Consider the following 12,726-nt stretch of genomic DNA (forward strand, 5'->3'; position numbering starts at 1 on the left):
CTATAAAGAAGGCAAGACAGCGTCTGAAGAGATTTGGCTTGTCATTAAAATACTCAAAAACTTCTACAAATGTACCGTGGAAAGTATTCTGAAAGACTGCATCACTGTTGTATAGGTTACTACTGCACAGGACCGAACAAAACTACAAAAGTTTAAAATTAGTCAGCTCCATCTTGGGCACTAAGCCTCCATAGTAACCAAGACATAGAACATAAAACATAGAAATTTACAGCACGTTACAGGCCCTTCGGCCCACAATGTTGTACCGACCACACAACTCACTCTAGAAACTGCCTAGAATTTCCTTACCACATAGCCCTCTATTTTTCTAAGCTCCGTATACCTATCTATGTGTTGGCACATGGCCAAGAGGTTAATAGACAATAGACAATAGGTGTAAGAGTAGGCCATTCGGCCCTTCGAGCCAGCACCGCCATTCAATGTGATCATGGCTGATCATCCGCAATCAGTACCCCGTTCCTGCCTTCTCCCCATATCCCTGATTCCGCTATCTTTAAGAGCTCTATCTAACTCTTTCTTGAATGCATCCAGAGAATTGGCCTCCACTGCCTTCTGAGGCAGAGCATTCCACATATCCACAACTCTCTGGGTGAAAAAGTTTTTCCTCAACTCCAATCTAAATGGCCTACCCCTTATTCTTAAACTGTGGCCTCTGGTTCTGGACTCCCCCAACAGCGGGAACATGTTTCCTGCCTCTAGTGTGTCCAATCCCTTAATAATCTTATATGTTTCAATCAGATCCCCTCTCATCCTTCTAAATTCCAGTGTATACAAGCCCAGTTGCTCCAATCTTTCAACATATGACAGTCCCGCCATCCCGGAAATTAACCTCGTGAACCTACGCTCCACTCCCTCAATAGCAAGAATGTCCTTTCTCAAATTTGGAGACCAAAACTGCGCACAATACTCCAGGTGGGGTCTCACCAGGGCCCTGTACAGCTGCAGAAGGACCTCTTTACTCCTATACTCAATACCTCTTGTTATAAAGGCCAGCATGCCATTAGCTTTCTTCACTGCCTGCTGTACCTGCATACTTGCTTTCATTGACTGATGTACAAGAATACCTAGATCTCGTTGTACTTCCCCTTTTCCTAACTTGACACCATTCAGATCGTTAAGGCGTCGGTCTAGTGATCTGAAGGTCGCTAGTTCGAGCCTTGGCTGAGGCTGCGTGTTGTGTCCTTGAACAAGGCACTTAACCACACATTGCTCTGCGACGACACCGGTGCCAAGCTGTATGGGTCCTAGTGCCCTTCCCTTGGACAACATCGGTGGCGTGGAGAGGGGAGACTTGCAGCATGGGCAACTGCTGGTCTCCCAAACAACCCTGCCCAGGTCTGTGCCCTGGAAACTTTCCAAGGCGCAAATCCACAGTCTCTCGAGACTAACAGATGCCTATTATAATTATGTAACTATCTAAGTCTCTTAAAAGACCCTATTGTATCCGCCTCCACCACCTTCACTGGCAGTGCATTCCACGCACCCACTAAGTTTTTCTTGGTGTGAAAAGCTTGGCTCTGACATTCCCCTTGTATCTGCTTCCAAGCACCATAAAACTATATGCCCCCCCCCCCCCCATGTTAACCATTTCATCTTTGGGAAAAAGCCTCTGGCTATCCTCACGATCAATGCCTCTCATCATCTTATACCCCTCTATCAGGTCACCTCTCATCCTCCGTCGCTCCAAGGAGAAAAGGCCAGGTTCACTCAACCTGTTCTCATAAGGTATGCTCCCCCATCCTGGCAACCCCCTGTAAGTCTCCTCGGCACTCTCTCTATAATGTGCACATCCTTCCTGTAGTGAGGTTGGTGCCTCAGAAAGGCAGCATCCATCAGTAAGGACCCTCATCACCCAGGCCATGCCTTGTTCTCACTGTTACCATCAGGTAGGAGGTACAGAAGCCTGAAGACACACACTCTGCGATTCAGGAACAGCTTCTTCCCCTCTGCCATCCGATTCCTAAATGGACTTTGAGCCCATGAACTCTACCTCACTTTTATATATATAATTTCCGTTTTTGCACTATTTTAATCTATTTAATACACACACATATATTTATTGTATTCAATTTACTTACTGATTTTTCTCTCTGCTGGATTACGTATTGCATTGAACTGCTGCTGCTAAGTTAACAAATTTCACGTCACAGGCCGGTGATAATAAACCTGATTCTGTCTATTCCCCTCCATCGATGCTGCCTGACCTGCTGAGTTGCTCCAGTGTTTTGTGTTTGCATTTGCCTCTGAGCTCACTATGATTTGCAACATAAAGCAAAAGGGGAACAGTGAGGTCGGGCTCATGGACCATTCAGAAATTTGATGGCGGAGGGGGGGAAGGGCTGTTCCCCCGCGTTCCCTTCAGGCTCCCGAACCTCCTTCCTGATGGTAGCAACGAGAGGAGGGCGTGTCCCGGTGAGTGAGGGTCCTCACTGCCTCTTGACGATGGTCTCAGTGGTGGGGAGGGTTGTGGCCATCAGAGGCTACAACCTTCTGCAGCCCCTTGTGCACGGGATTCCCTGCCCTAAAATTGGATTTATCATCACCGACACATGCTGAGAATTCTGTTGTTTCGCAGTACAGTGCGGTGCATTAAAAATGTCCATCAGTGACAATAAGTTCAGGTGGCAGGGTGAGGATACGTCTCTACCAGAGGAGGTGTAAGGCATTCCTTCCCTCTCTAGTCTGCAGGTCACCCTTGGGCAAGGAGTAGCACCTGCTTAGCCCCCCCGATCAGGGTCACGTGGGAGCGGGTGATGGACGGTCGTATGAGCAGCCGGTGCAGATCGCAAGTCCTGGTTATGTGACCACTGACTCCAGGCAGACAGTCTCTGAAGGGTATTGATAATGGCTGGGGTCACCCGTCTTCTAACGACACACTGCCCAGAAGAAACTGCTTCTGCGGAGGAACTTGCCAAGAGCAAGCTGGTTCTTGGAAAGACCATGATCGCCCACGTGATACGACGCGGCGCATAATGATGATGTCATATGACACGGTGCATGATGATGATCAGAATCAGATTTAATATCACCGGCCTGTGTCGTGAAATTTGTTAACAATGAAATATATGATAAAATAGAAAAATGGGGGGGGAAGAGAGAGGGTGGAAGAGGGAGAGAGAAGGGGAGGGAGGGAAAGGGGGTGAGGGAGAGAGGGGGCGGAGCTAGAGGGGCAGGGCTGGAGCGAGAGGGGTGGTGTGGAGGTTGAGGGGGTAGTGAGGGGAGTGTGGTGAGGGGGTTAGTGAGGGGAATGGGCAAGTGGGGGGACAAGAGTGGGGTAGATTTAGAGTTTGGGTTAGGTTGAGAGTATTCGGGCAGTAGGCGAATCAGCCCTCTTGTGCTTTTTGATCTTGTCACTTGAGATTCAGTGTCATGCAACCCTGCCTTCTTTGATCTGGCCCGTGCCTTCATTAACCAGGCCCAACATTTGCCTTTCTTGGATCTTGCCCCTCCTGACACAGGTCATCGGGTTGGTGGGGGTGTGGCCGGGGTTAATCAGGATGTGCCTAGGGTTTGTGCCCCTTTTGGACCTTAGGATTAGGTTTGAGTGTTGGGTTGGTGGATGTATGTATGTGGCTGGAAGAGGTAAGGCTGTGGAGTTTTGAGTGGTGAGGTATGAGGTGCTATGGTGGATAGGCTCGTGTGTTGAAGCCAGGTTAATCTGGCACATACCTTTCATTATCGTGGTCCACTTGGTTCAACGAACCGGGTGTGCACTGGGACACATCATCAGTAATGCATCCTCGGATTGTTGGGCGTTTCGGGTCTTTAATCATTAGACTTTCTCCATGAGGCAACCCAGACAGGACTGATCAGGTCCGGCTCGTGTTTATCCCAGGACCAGGATAAGGAAAGGCATGTAATTCTGAGGGTAATGATATTTTTAAACATCATTACCTGGCATCTGTATGCCTGGGATTGCATGGGTTAAATTGACAGTGTTTACAGGGTATTCAGTATCACTCCACCTGAATTTATGGTGAGTTGCTTTCTGTGGACCCAGCCTGGGTTTCACTGATTGGTTCCCTCTTGCCTTTTGGGTATCTGGGCTTTTTTATTGGCGTTTCATGGACCGGGAGAATGAAGAATGTGTCACTGTGGGTGGGGCGGTGAGAGAGATGGGGAGAAGGGGTGAGGGGGAGGAGGAGGGGCTGTGGGGAGAGAGTGGGGGAAAGGAGAAAGGGGGCAAGGGGAAGGAGTGGTAGTAGGAGAGGGGTGAGAGAGACAGGGGTTGAGGGGGTGGTGGAGAGGGGGTTGGTAGTGAGGGGCTGAGAGAGATGGGGATGTTGGTGTGAGATGGAGAGAAGGGGTGAGAAGGGGGTTTGGGGTGAGGGGGAGAGAGGAAGGAGTGGTAGAGGAGGTGGGAGTGCAGAGGAGAGGGGGAAGTGGTGGTGGTGGTAGGGGAGAAGGGGAGGGAAGGGGGTGAGTGGGGAGAGAGGGGAGGTGTGAGGGAGTGAGTGAGAGAGTGGGGAGTAGGTGTGGGTGGGAGGGAGGGAGGGAGGGGGAAGGGTAAGAGGGGTGAAAGATGGGTGTGGTGATGGGGAAGAGAAGGAGTGGGTGGAAGGGGGAGTGGGGAAGGAGGAGAGGTGGAGAGAGAAGGGGGTGAGACAGGTGAGGCAGAGAAGGGAATGAGGGAGAGAGAGGATGAGGGAGAGAGAGGGTGAGGGAGAGGGAGGGTGAGGGAGAGGGGGGAGAGAAGGGGTTGAGGGAGAGAAGGGGTTGAGGGAGAGGGGTGAGGGAGAGAGGAGCAGTGAGACTTTTCCTGTCGCCACACTTTAAAGGGATCAGCTAGCTGGTCTCGCCCACTTTAAAGGGATGGGATCTCTGGGGCGGGGCGATACCGCTGACGTCAGGGGGCGACGACGCGCTGAGGTCATACGCCAGCCGCCATGGCCGGGAGCGGGGAGCGATCGCCGCTGCTGCCCGGCGGAGGGTTGGAGGAGGGCGGCGGGGTCCCGGCCTCGGCCCCGGCCCCCGGCCCGGGCCTCACCGGACTCCCCACCCCGCCCTTCGTGCACCTCTCGAAGCCGGCAGGTGAGGCGAGGCCGAGACTCGGGGTACGGGCCGAGGGGAGGGGGCGGGTCACGTGAGCGTCGGGACCTGGGGGCGCTCAACTCGCCCTCCTCATTAGCCCCACCTTTCCACCCCACGTGGACACGCCCACTACCTGCCCCGCCCACCACTCGCCCCTTCCCCATTAGACCCGCAAAGTCAGCCCAGGGGACCTGCCCCCTTTCTCATTAGCCCCGCCCACTGCACGCTTCTTCCCTTTAGCCACGCCCCCGCGACCCTGCCCCTTTCCTGTTAGCCTCATCCAATCCACCCAGGAGACCAATGGACTTGCCCCTTCCCCATTATCTCTGCCCACTACCTGCCATTTCCCTATTATCTCTGCCACCTCCCCATTTGGTTTTGCTCCTATAGATACGGCTGTGGGGCTGCCCTGTCCTGTTCAGCCCTCCTCCCCCGACTTTATAAACCTGCTCTTTCCCTACGGTCACACCCCTCCAGTGTGGACCCACCCTCCTCTCTGGTGACCCCCGGCTCTCCTATCACTGATTGGGGCCCAGAAGAGATGGGATAGGTGAGGTTCCTGCCACCCGCCCTCCCCCCCGTCTCACCACCTTCCCCCTCCCTTCTCTCCCGTTTCTCCACTTCTCCTTCCTCTTCATCACCTAGGTGTGATACCAGGTGGAGATTGTTCGCCCGTGTTGCCAACGTACAGGGTTGTGGTGGGCAGGACCATGGTTGGAGACCAGGATCAGTTGGATGGGAGGGTAAACAGCCAGAGGTTCAATCTATTCGCGAGTGATGGTAGGCGCTGCAGGAGGGGAGTAGGATGGGAGAATTGGCACTACTGATGCCCACACTGCCTGTACAGTGTGACTGACGTCTCCTGACTCTACTACAATGTAACTGACATCCCTTTGCTTGTATGGAGACTGTGTACAGTGTGACTGACATCCCCTTAGCCTGTATTATCCTGAGACTGTTGTGCAGCGTGACTGACATCTCCTTAGCCTGTACTGTATCCTTTGTATTGTACAGAGACTCTGTAGAGTGACTGACATCCCTTAGCTTGTACTGTATGGAGACTGTGTACAGTGTGACATCTACTCAGACTGTACCGTACAGAGACCGTTGTGCAGTGAGATTTACAACCCCTTCCCCTGTACTGTATATAGCCTGTTCAAGTGCAGAGCCTGCCAGTCTGCATGCCTGTGTTATATGTTGGTTGTTCTGCAGTGCGACTGTTGTCCCCTCTGCTTGTAGTGTATACATTCTGTTCACCTGTAGTGACTGCCATCATCCCCGCCTGTACTGTATGGGCCTGTTGTACAGTGTGACTGACACAGTACTGTACTTAGCCCATTGTTGTGTGGTCTGAAGCCCCCCCCCCCCCCCCCCCAGCCAGTTGCGCGGTGTCATTGACGCCCATCCTGTGTTCCTGTTGTTTGCCAGGTTTCGCGGAGTTCCCCGAGACACCGGCCACGGCCCCCACACTCCTGCCCAGCGAGGACCCCCCGCCCTACTCCCCGATGACCAGCCCCGAGAGTGGCAGCACCCCGATGATCAACTGCCGGGTCTGCCAGTCCCTGATCAACGTGGAGGGCAAGATGCAACAGCACGTCGTGAAGTGTGGCGTCTGCAACGAAGCCACGGTGAGGGCTGCCGCCGAGGTAGGGGGTGGGGGAGCTCATCAAGTCGCGCACCAGGCTCATCCTCCTCTTTCTTTCCTCCGCTCAGCCCATAAAGAATGCCCCCGTGGGGAAGAAGTATGTCCGGTGTCCCTGCAACTGTCTCCTCATCTGCAAAGTCACCTCGCAGAGGATCGCTTGTCCCCGGCCGTACTGGTGAGAGCACCGTTAAAAGTACAGGTATCGGCCTGTGGTGGTGGGGGGTATAGAGAGTGACAGACAGACAGACACGGGTCAGTGTACAGATCTCCCCCTGAGAGACACGGGTCAGTGTACAGATCTCCCCCTGAGAGACACCGGTCAGTGTACAGATCTTCCCCGAGAGACACCGGTCAGTGTACAGATCTCCCCCTGTGAGACCCCGGTCAGTGTACAGATCTCCCCCTGAGATACACGGGTCAGTGTACAGATCTCCCCCTGAGAGACACCGGTCAGTGTACAGATCCTCCCCTGAGATACACGGGTCAGTGTACAGATCTCCCCCTGAGAGACACCGGTCAGTGTACAGATCTCCCCCTGAGAGACACTGGCCAGTGTACAGATCTCCCCCCGAGAGACACCGGCCAGTGTACAGATCTCCCCCTGAGAGACACTGGTCAGTGTACGGATCTCCCCTGAGAGAGAGGGAATGAGAGACACTGGTCAGTGTACAGATCTCCCCCTGAGAGACAACGGTCAGTGTACGGATCTCCCCCTGAGAGACACTGGTCAGTGTACGGATCTCCCCTGAGAGGGAGCGGGAAGGGGAGAATACCGTTCAGTATACAATATAGGGAGAGGCACTGAGATACACCATGTGTGGGGGAGTAGTGATGGACCACGGGGGGGGGGGGGGGGGGGGAGGGGGGAGATGGTGGTCTGATGGGCTCACCTGTCTGGGGTATACACCGCGCTGACTGCTCTCTGTGTTCTGCTCTCTGCCCCCCCCCCCTCCCAGTAAACGGATCATCAACCTGGGGCCTGTGCGTGCGGGGCCCAGCAGTCCTGAGCCTGAGCCCCAGCCTCCTGGGGTCCGCGTCATCTGTGGCCACTGCAAGCACACCTTCCTGGTGAGTGTGAGGGAGGGGATGTGGAGGTGGAGGTTTGGGTGAGGGTGAGGAAGGGCGACGTGAGGGGTGAGGGACAGTCTCATTGGCTCTCTCTCTGTGTTGCAGTGGAGGGAGTTCACGGACCGGACTCTCGCTCGCTGTCCACATTGTCGTCATGTGTGAGTATGACATCGCTCCCCCGTTCGCTGGACCCAAGCCTGAAAACTCCGCCACCCCTTCCCCTTCTCCCCCAAGGCAACTGCCACACCCCTTCCACTCCCCTCCCCTCTCCCTTCCCCCATCCCTACTTGCTCTTACCACTCCTCCTCACTTCCCTCCCCGTCCCAGTCCACCTCTACCCCCCTTCCCTCCCCTTTCTCTCGCAACTCCCCTCCTCCTCCTCCCTTTTTTCCCTGTCTACCCCTCCCTTCCCTTATGGAGCCTCACAGCCACCTTTCCCCCACCCCACAACTCTTCACACCTACCCCCACTCCCCCCAATCCACCTATTACTCCTTGGCTGTCTGTCACCACCCCAAGTAACTCTGTCCCTGCCTATGTCTCTCCACTGTATTCCCATAATGAGAATTGGGAGAGGGATTGATGGGCTAAATGGCCTTCCCCACTTTCAGACCCACTGCTCGCTCTCAGTGCAGCCGTCTGTCCTGACAGGGTTTTCTCCTCTGCTTCCTTTACATCACGCACTGAACTCTCCCCTCTCGTCTCCCAGATCTTCGATCGGGAGGAGGTATCCCCGCAAACGGTGCCTTTGGATTTTCAGCCTCGGATTCCTGTTGGCCGTCGTCTCGGCTGTAGTGGCAGTAAGTGTCCGGTCGTGTGGCCTGTCGAAATTTGATCAATTCTCAGGTATCACTCTATCCTTTCTCGCTGAGGTGTCTGATTAAAACTCTGCACTCTGACCCTGTCACCTGATCAATACTCTGCTCTCTGACCCTGTAACTGATCAATACCCTGCTCATGACTGCACTAGAGTGGGATCTGACCAGGATGTTGTCTGGTGTGGGGCTCCTGGAGAGGCTGAAGATGCCTCCTGCTGAGGTAGGTCTGTGATGGTTGAGGGGAAGGGGCTGTGGGAACTGCTTGAATTGAACTGATGACCTGTCTCCAGAAGAGTCAGTGATAGGTGGGAGGTTGTTTCTCGGACTGTAACCACCCTCCCCCAGAGGGCCCTAGGTGTTCCCTAGGGCTTGGGGCTGGGACCTTTGCTCTTTGCCATCTGTATCGACGACTCAGGACGAGCAGGTTCAAGGCAGGGTTAGTACATTTGCAGATGACACTCCAATAGGTGGTGTCGTTGACAGTGAAGATAGTTATCTGGATTTACAGAGGGACGTTGATCAGCTGGGTGAGCGGGAAATGGAGTTTAATTTGGATGAGTACCAGGTGTTGCACTTTGGTGGGGGGGGGGGGCAAATGGGGCAGGACTTTCACAGTGAACGGCAGAGACCTGGGGAGCGTTGTAGAGCAGAAGCACCCAGGAGTACAGGTACATTTTTCCCTGAAAGTGGAGTCACAAGTAGACAGGTCTTGGCCTTCATCAGTCAGGGCACTGAGTGCTGGAGTTGGGACGACATGTTGCGGTTATAAAAGGCGTTGGTGAACACAACATAAGAAATAGGAGCAGGAGATGGCCATCTGGCCCGTCGAGCCTGTTCTGCCATTCAAGAAGATCATTGTTGATCTAACCATGGACTCATCTCCACCCACCTATCTGACCTTTCCCCGTAACCCTTAATCCCTTACTGTGCAAAAATCTATCCAACCTTAAATGTATTTACTGAGGTAGCCTCCACCGCTTCATGCAGAGAATTCTCTGGGAAAAGCAGTTCTTCCTCTTCTCCATCTCTACTCCCTCAAGTCTTGAGGCCGTGTCTCCTAGTTCTAGACTCGCCTACTAGTGGAAACAACTTTCCTGCCTCTATCTACCTTTCATAATTTTTTCTGTTTCTATGTTTGAGGCCTCACTTGTGTTCAGTTTTGGTCGATGCCATTAAGCTGGAGAGAGAGCAGAAGACGTTGCCAAGACTCGAGGGACTGAGTTATGGAGAGGGGTTGAACAGACTGGGACTTTATTCCTTGGAGTGTGGGAGACTGAGGGATGATCTTTTGGAGGTGTATAAAAACACGAGTCTTTCTCCCCAGGGTTGGGGAATCAAGAACCAGAGGTACAGATTTAAGGTGAAAACGGGATGATTTAACAGGAGCCTGAGGGGTGGCCCGCATATGGTATGAGCTGCCAGAGGAAGTGGTTGAGGCCGGTACATTAACAACATTTAGGAGACACTTGGACAGGTACATGGACGGGAAAGGACGGACAGGCTCAGTTGGGAATCTTGGTTAGCATGAAGCATTTGGGCCAAAGGGCCTCTTCCCCTGCTGTGTGATCTTTGACCTCTGAATCTGCTCTGCAGGCGACGACGTGGAGGAACGCCAGACACTACCATGGGATCTACGCTGCCTGGGCAGTGCCCATCACCCTGAGCGTCTGTTGCCTGGTGCGGGCCTGCTACTGGGGCTGCATGAGGGTCAGTCACCCCATCCAGAACTTCTCCTGATCAGAGAAAGGGCCCCGGACCCTGGAATCATCGGGAAACTGCACATCCTAGACGGAGCCACTCAATGCACTGAGGAGCAAACTGACGGACTGAGGGACCACGCAGCCATTTTCCAAGGAGCCTGTGTCCAGTGACCCGTACTACAGTCCAGTGTCCGGTCACCCCCTCGTTCCCCACCCTGTCTGGTGACCTGCACTACACCCGGGATCCAGTCACCCTCTCTCCCAACCCTGTCCAGGGACTCATTCCCCCCCTCACTCCCCTGCCCAGTGTCCAGGGACCCACACTACAGCCTAATTTCTGGTCACACCCCCCCCCCCCCCCCACTCCCCTTCCTGCCCTGCCCTGTGTCCAGGGACTCACACTTCAGCCCAGTGTCACTGGGACTGTGTCTCCCTCTCCCCCAGACCATTCACCCTGGCCACTGTAGAGTTCGGCCTGTCCCAGCTTGGGGCAGGTCTTGCAGATGGACCGTGCTGTGCAGGTGGGAGTTCTGTCCTCGTGTGACACCCAACCCAGGACAAGGGAATGGGCAGGCACAGGCCTATCCGCTGCGCGCAGAGTCGTGGGATCGGTGTTTCCCCATGGCAGATGCGGGTCTGTGTGGCTGGAAGGTATCATGGGTAATTGGCGCTCCTTTAAGGGTGTCTGGCTCCTATTGGTTGATCGGTGTGTATCTGTCTTCCCCATTGGTGGATCGACGTATCTCTGTTCCCCCATTGGTAAATTTGTGTATTTCTGTGCCCCATTGGTGGATCAATCTATCTTGTCTCTCTTCCCCCTCTCACCCCCCCCCATCCAATGGTGCATTGGTTTCTGTCTCCCCATTGGTGGATTGGTCCACCTTTGTGCTCCTTTGGTGGATCAGTCTACCTCTGACCCCCCTCCCCATTGGTGGATTAGTCTACCTCTGCTCTTCCCCCCACCGATTGGATTGGTTTATCTAACTCCCGATTGGTGGATCAGTATTGCCCTCCTTCCCCCCCCCCCCCCGTTCCTGTGGGGTGAGGGGGTGGGTGGTGCACTCTATGGTACTGGACTGAGCTGTGGCACTGGGTTTGCACACAGCTCCTTCGCTTGTTGGATCACACTAATCACTACGCTTGCTGTATCATGCCTTCTATTTAACAGTGGAAATTAATTTTATGTTGATTTAACAATAAAGGGTAAATGATTTTAACCCTGGTTTGGAGCGCTGTTCCGTTTTAGACAAGACAGCATAGGGATGGCGTTCAGCCCATGGTGTCACCACCAAATCCCTTCTTCCTGCATGTCTATAACACCTCTATCGTGTCTGGCCCCACCATCACCCTCTTTTGAACTTACCCCCTTCAACTTAACCATTGCCCTCCTGGTTTTGACATTTACGCCCTGGGAGAGAAAACCTGCATGTTGCAGATCACCCCTCATTCCTGTCTGGCCCCCTCACAGCAGTCAGCAAATCAGGTTGGTCAGTCTGTGCCGAGCTCCCACTCCATCCTGGGCTTCAGGTTCTTCCTGCTGTCTAATTAGCTGCAGGAGTTGTGTCCTTTGGAAGGTCAAACTCAAAGACACAGGATTTAAGGATTTTTAGCAGTGTGGAGGAAAAGAGCAATCTTGGGCTTCACGTCCAAAGATCTCTCAAAGTTGCAGCGCAAATTAATATGGTTGTTAAGAAGACGTATGGTGTGTTGGCCTTTCTTAGTTGGGGGACTGAGTTTTAAGAGCTGCACTACAGCCCAGTCTCTGGTTTCCCCCCCCCCACCCTGTGTCCAGGGACACACATTACAGTCCAGTGTCACTGGGACCCTGTCTCCCTCTCCCCTAGACCATTGTAGAGTTCGGCCTGTTCTAGCCTGTAGATGGACTGTGGCGTGTAGGTGGGAGCTCCCGGATTTCTGGAGCTCTGTCCTCATGTGACTGGATCACTCACCCAACCCCGGACAAGGGAATGGGGTTCAAGAGGTAATGTTACAACTTTATAAAACCCTGGTTAGATCACACTTGAGAGTATAGTATTCAGTTCCAGGTGCCTCATTATAGGAAGGATGTGGAAGCTTTAAAAAGGAGGCAGAAGAGATTTGCCAGGATGCTGTCTGGATTAAAGATGGCATGGGAGTGTAGTGGTTAGCACCAAGCGCTACAGTACAGGCATCCTGGGTTCAATTCCTGCTGCTGCCTGTAAGGAGTTTCTATCTGTGTGGGTTTCCTCCCACAGTCCAGACAAAGCAGTTGGTAGGTTAAATGAGGAAATCTGCAGATGCTGGAAATTCAAACAACACACACAAAATGCTGGTGGAACGCAGCAGGCCAGGCAGCATCTATAGGGAGAAGCACTGTTGACATTTCGGGCCGAGACCCTTCGTCAGGACTAACTGAAAGGAAAGATAGTAAGAGATTTGAAAGTAGTGGGGGGGGGGGGGGGGAA

The 12,726-nt window shown here is 53.6% G+C and overlaps 1 protein-coding gene across 1 annotated transcript; it reads left to right on the plus strand.

Annotated features, from left to right (window-relative positions):
• The first annotated feature begins 4,880 nt into the window (after positions 1–4,880).
• Positions 4,881–11,499, plus strand: LOC140716477 (type 1 phosphatidylinositol 4,5-bisphosphate 4-phosphatase-like). The gene is made up of 7 exons (XM_073029240.1): positions 4,881–5,052; positions 6,481–6,680; positions 6,766–6,872; positions 7,654–7,765; positions 7,871–7,923; positions 8,474–8,564; positions 10,176–11,499. The coding sequence occupies exons 1-7, from the start codon at positions 4,908–4,910 to the stop codon at positions 10,317–10,319; spliced, it is 852 nt and encodes a 283-aa protein (XP_072885341.1). The 5' UTR covers positions 4,881–4,907; the 3' UTR covers positions 10,320–11,499.
• Positions 11,500–12,726: the final 1,227 nt, after the last annotated feature.

This window comes from Hemitrygon akajei, chromosome 25, assembly GCF_048418815.1.
Source record: "Hemitrygon akajei chromosome 25, sHemAka1.3, whole genome shotgun sequence".
NCBI lineage: Eukaryota > Metazoa > Chordata > Chondrichthyes > Myliobatiformes > Dasyatidae > Hemitrygon > Hemitrygon akajei.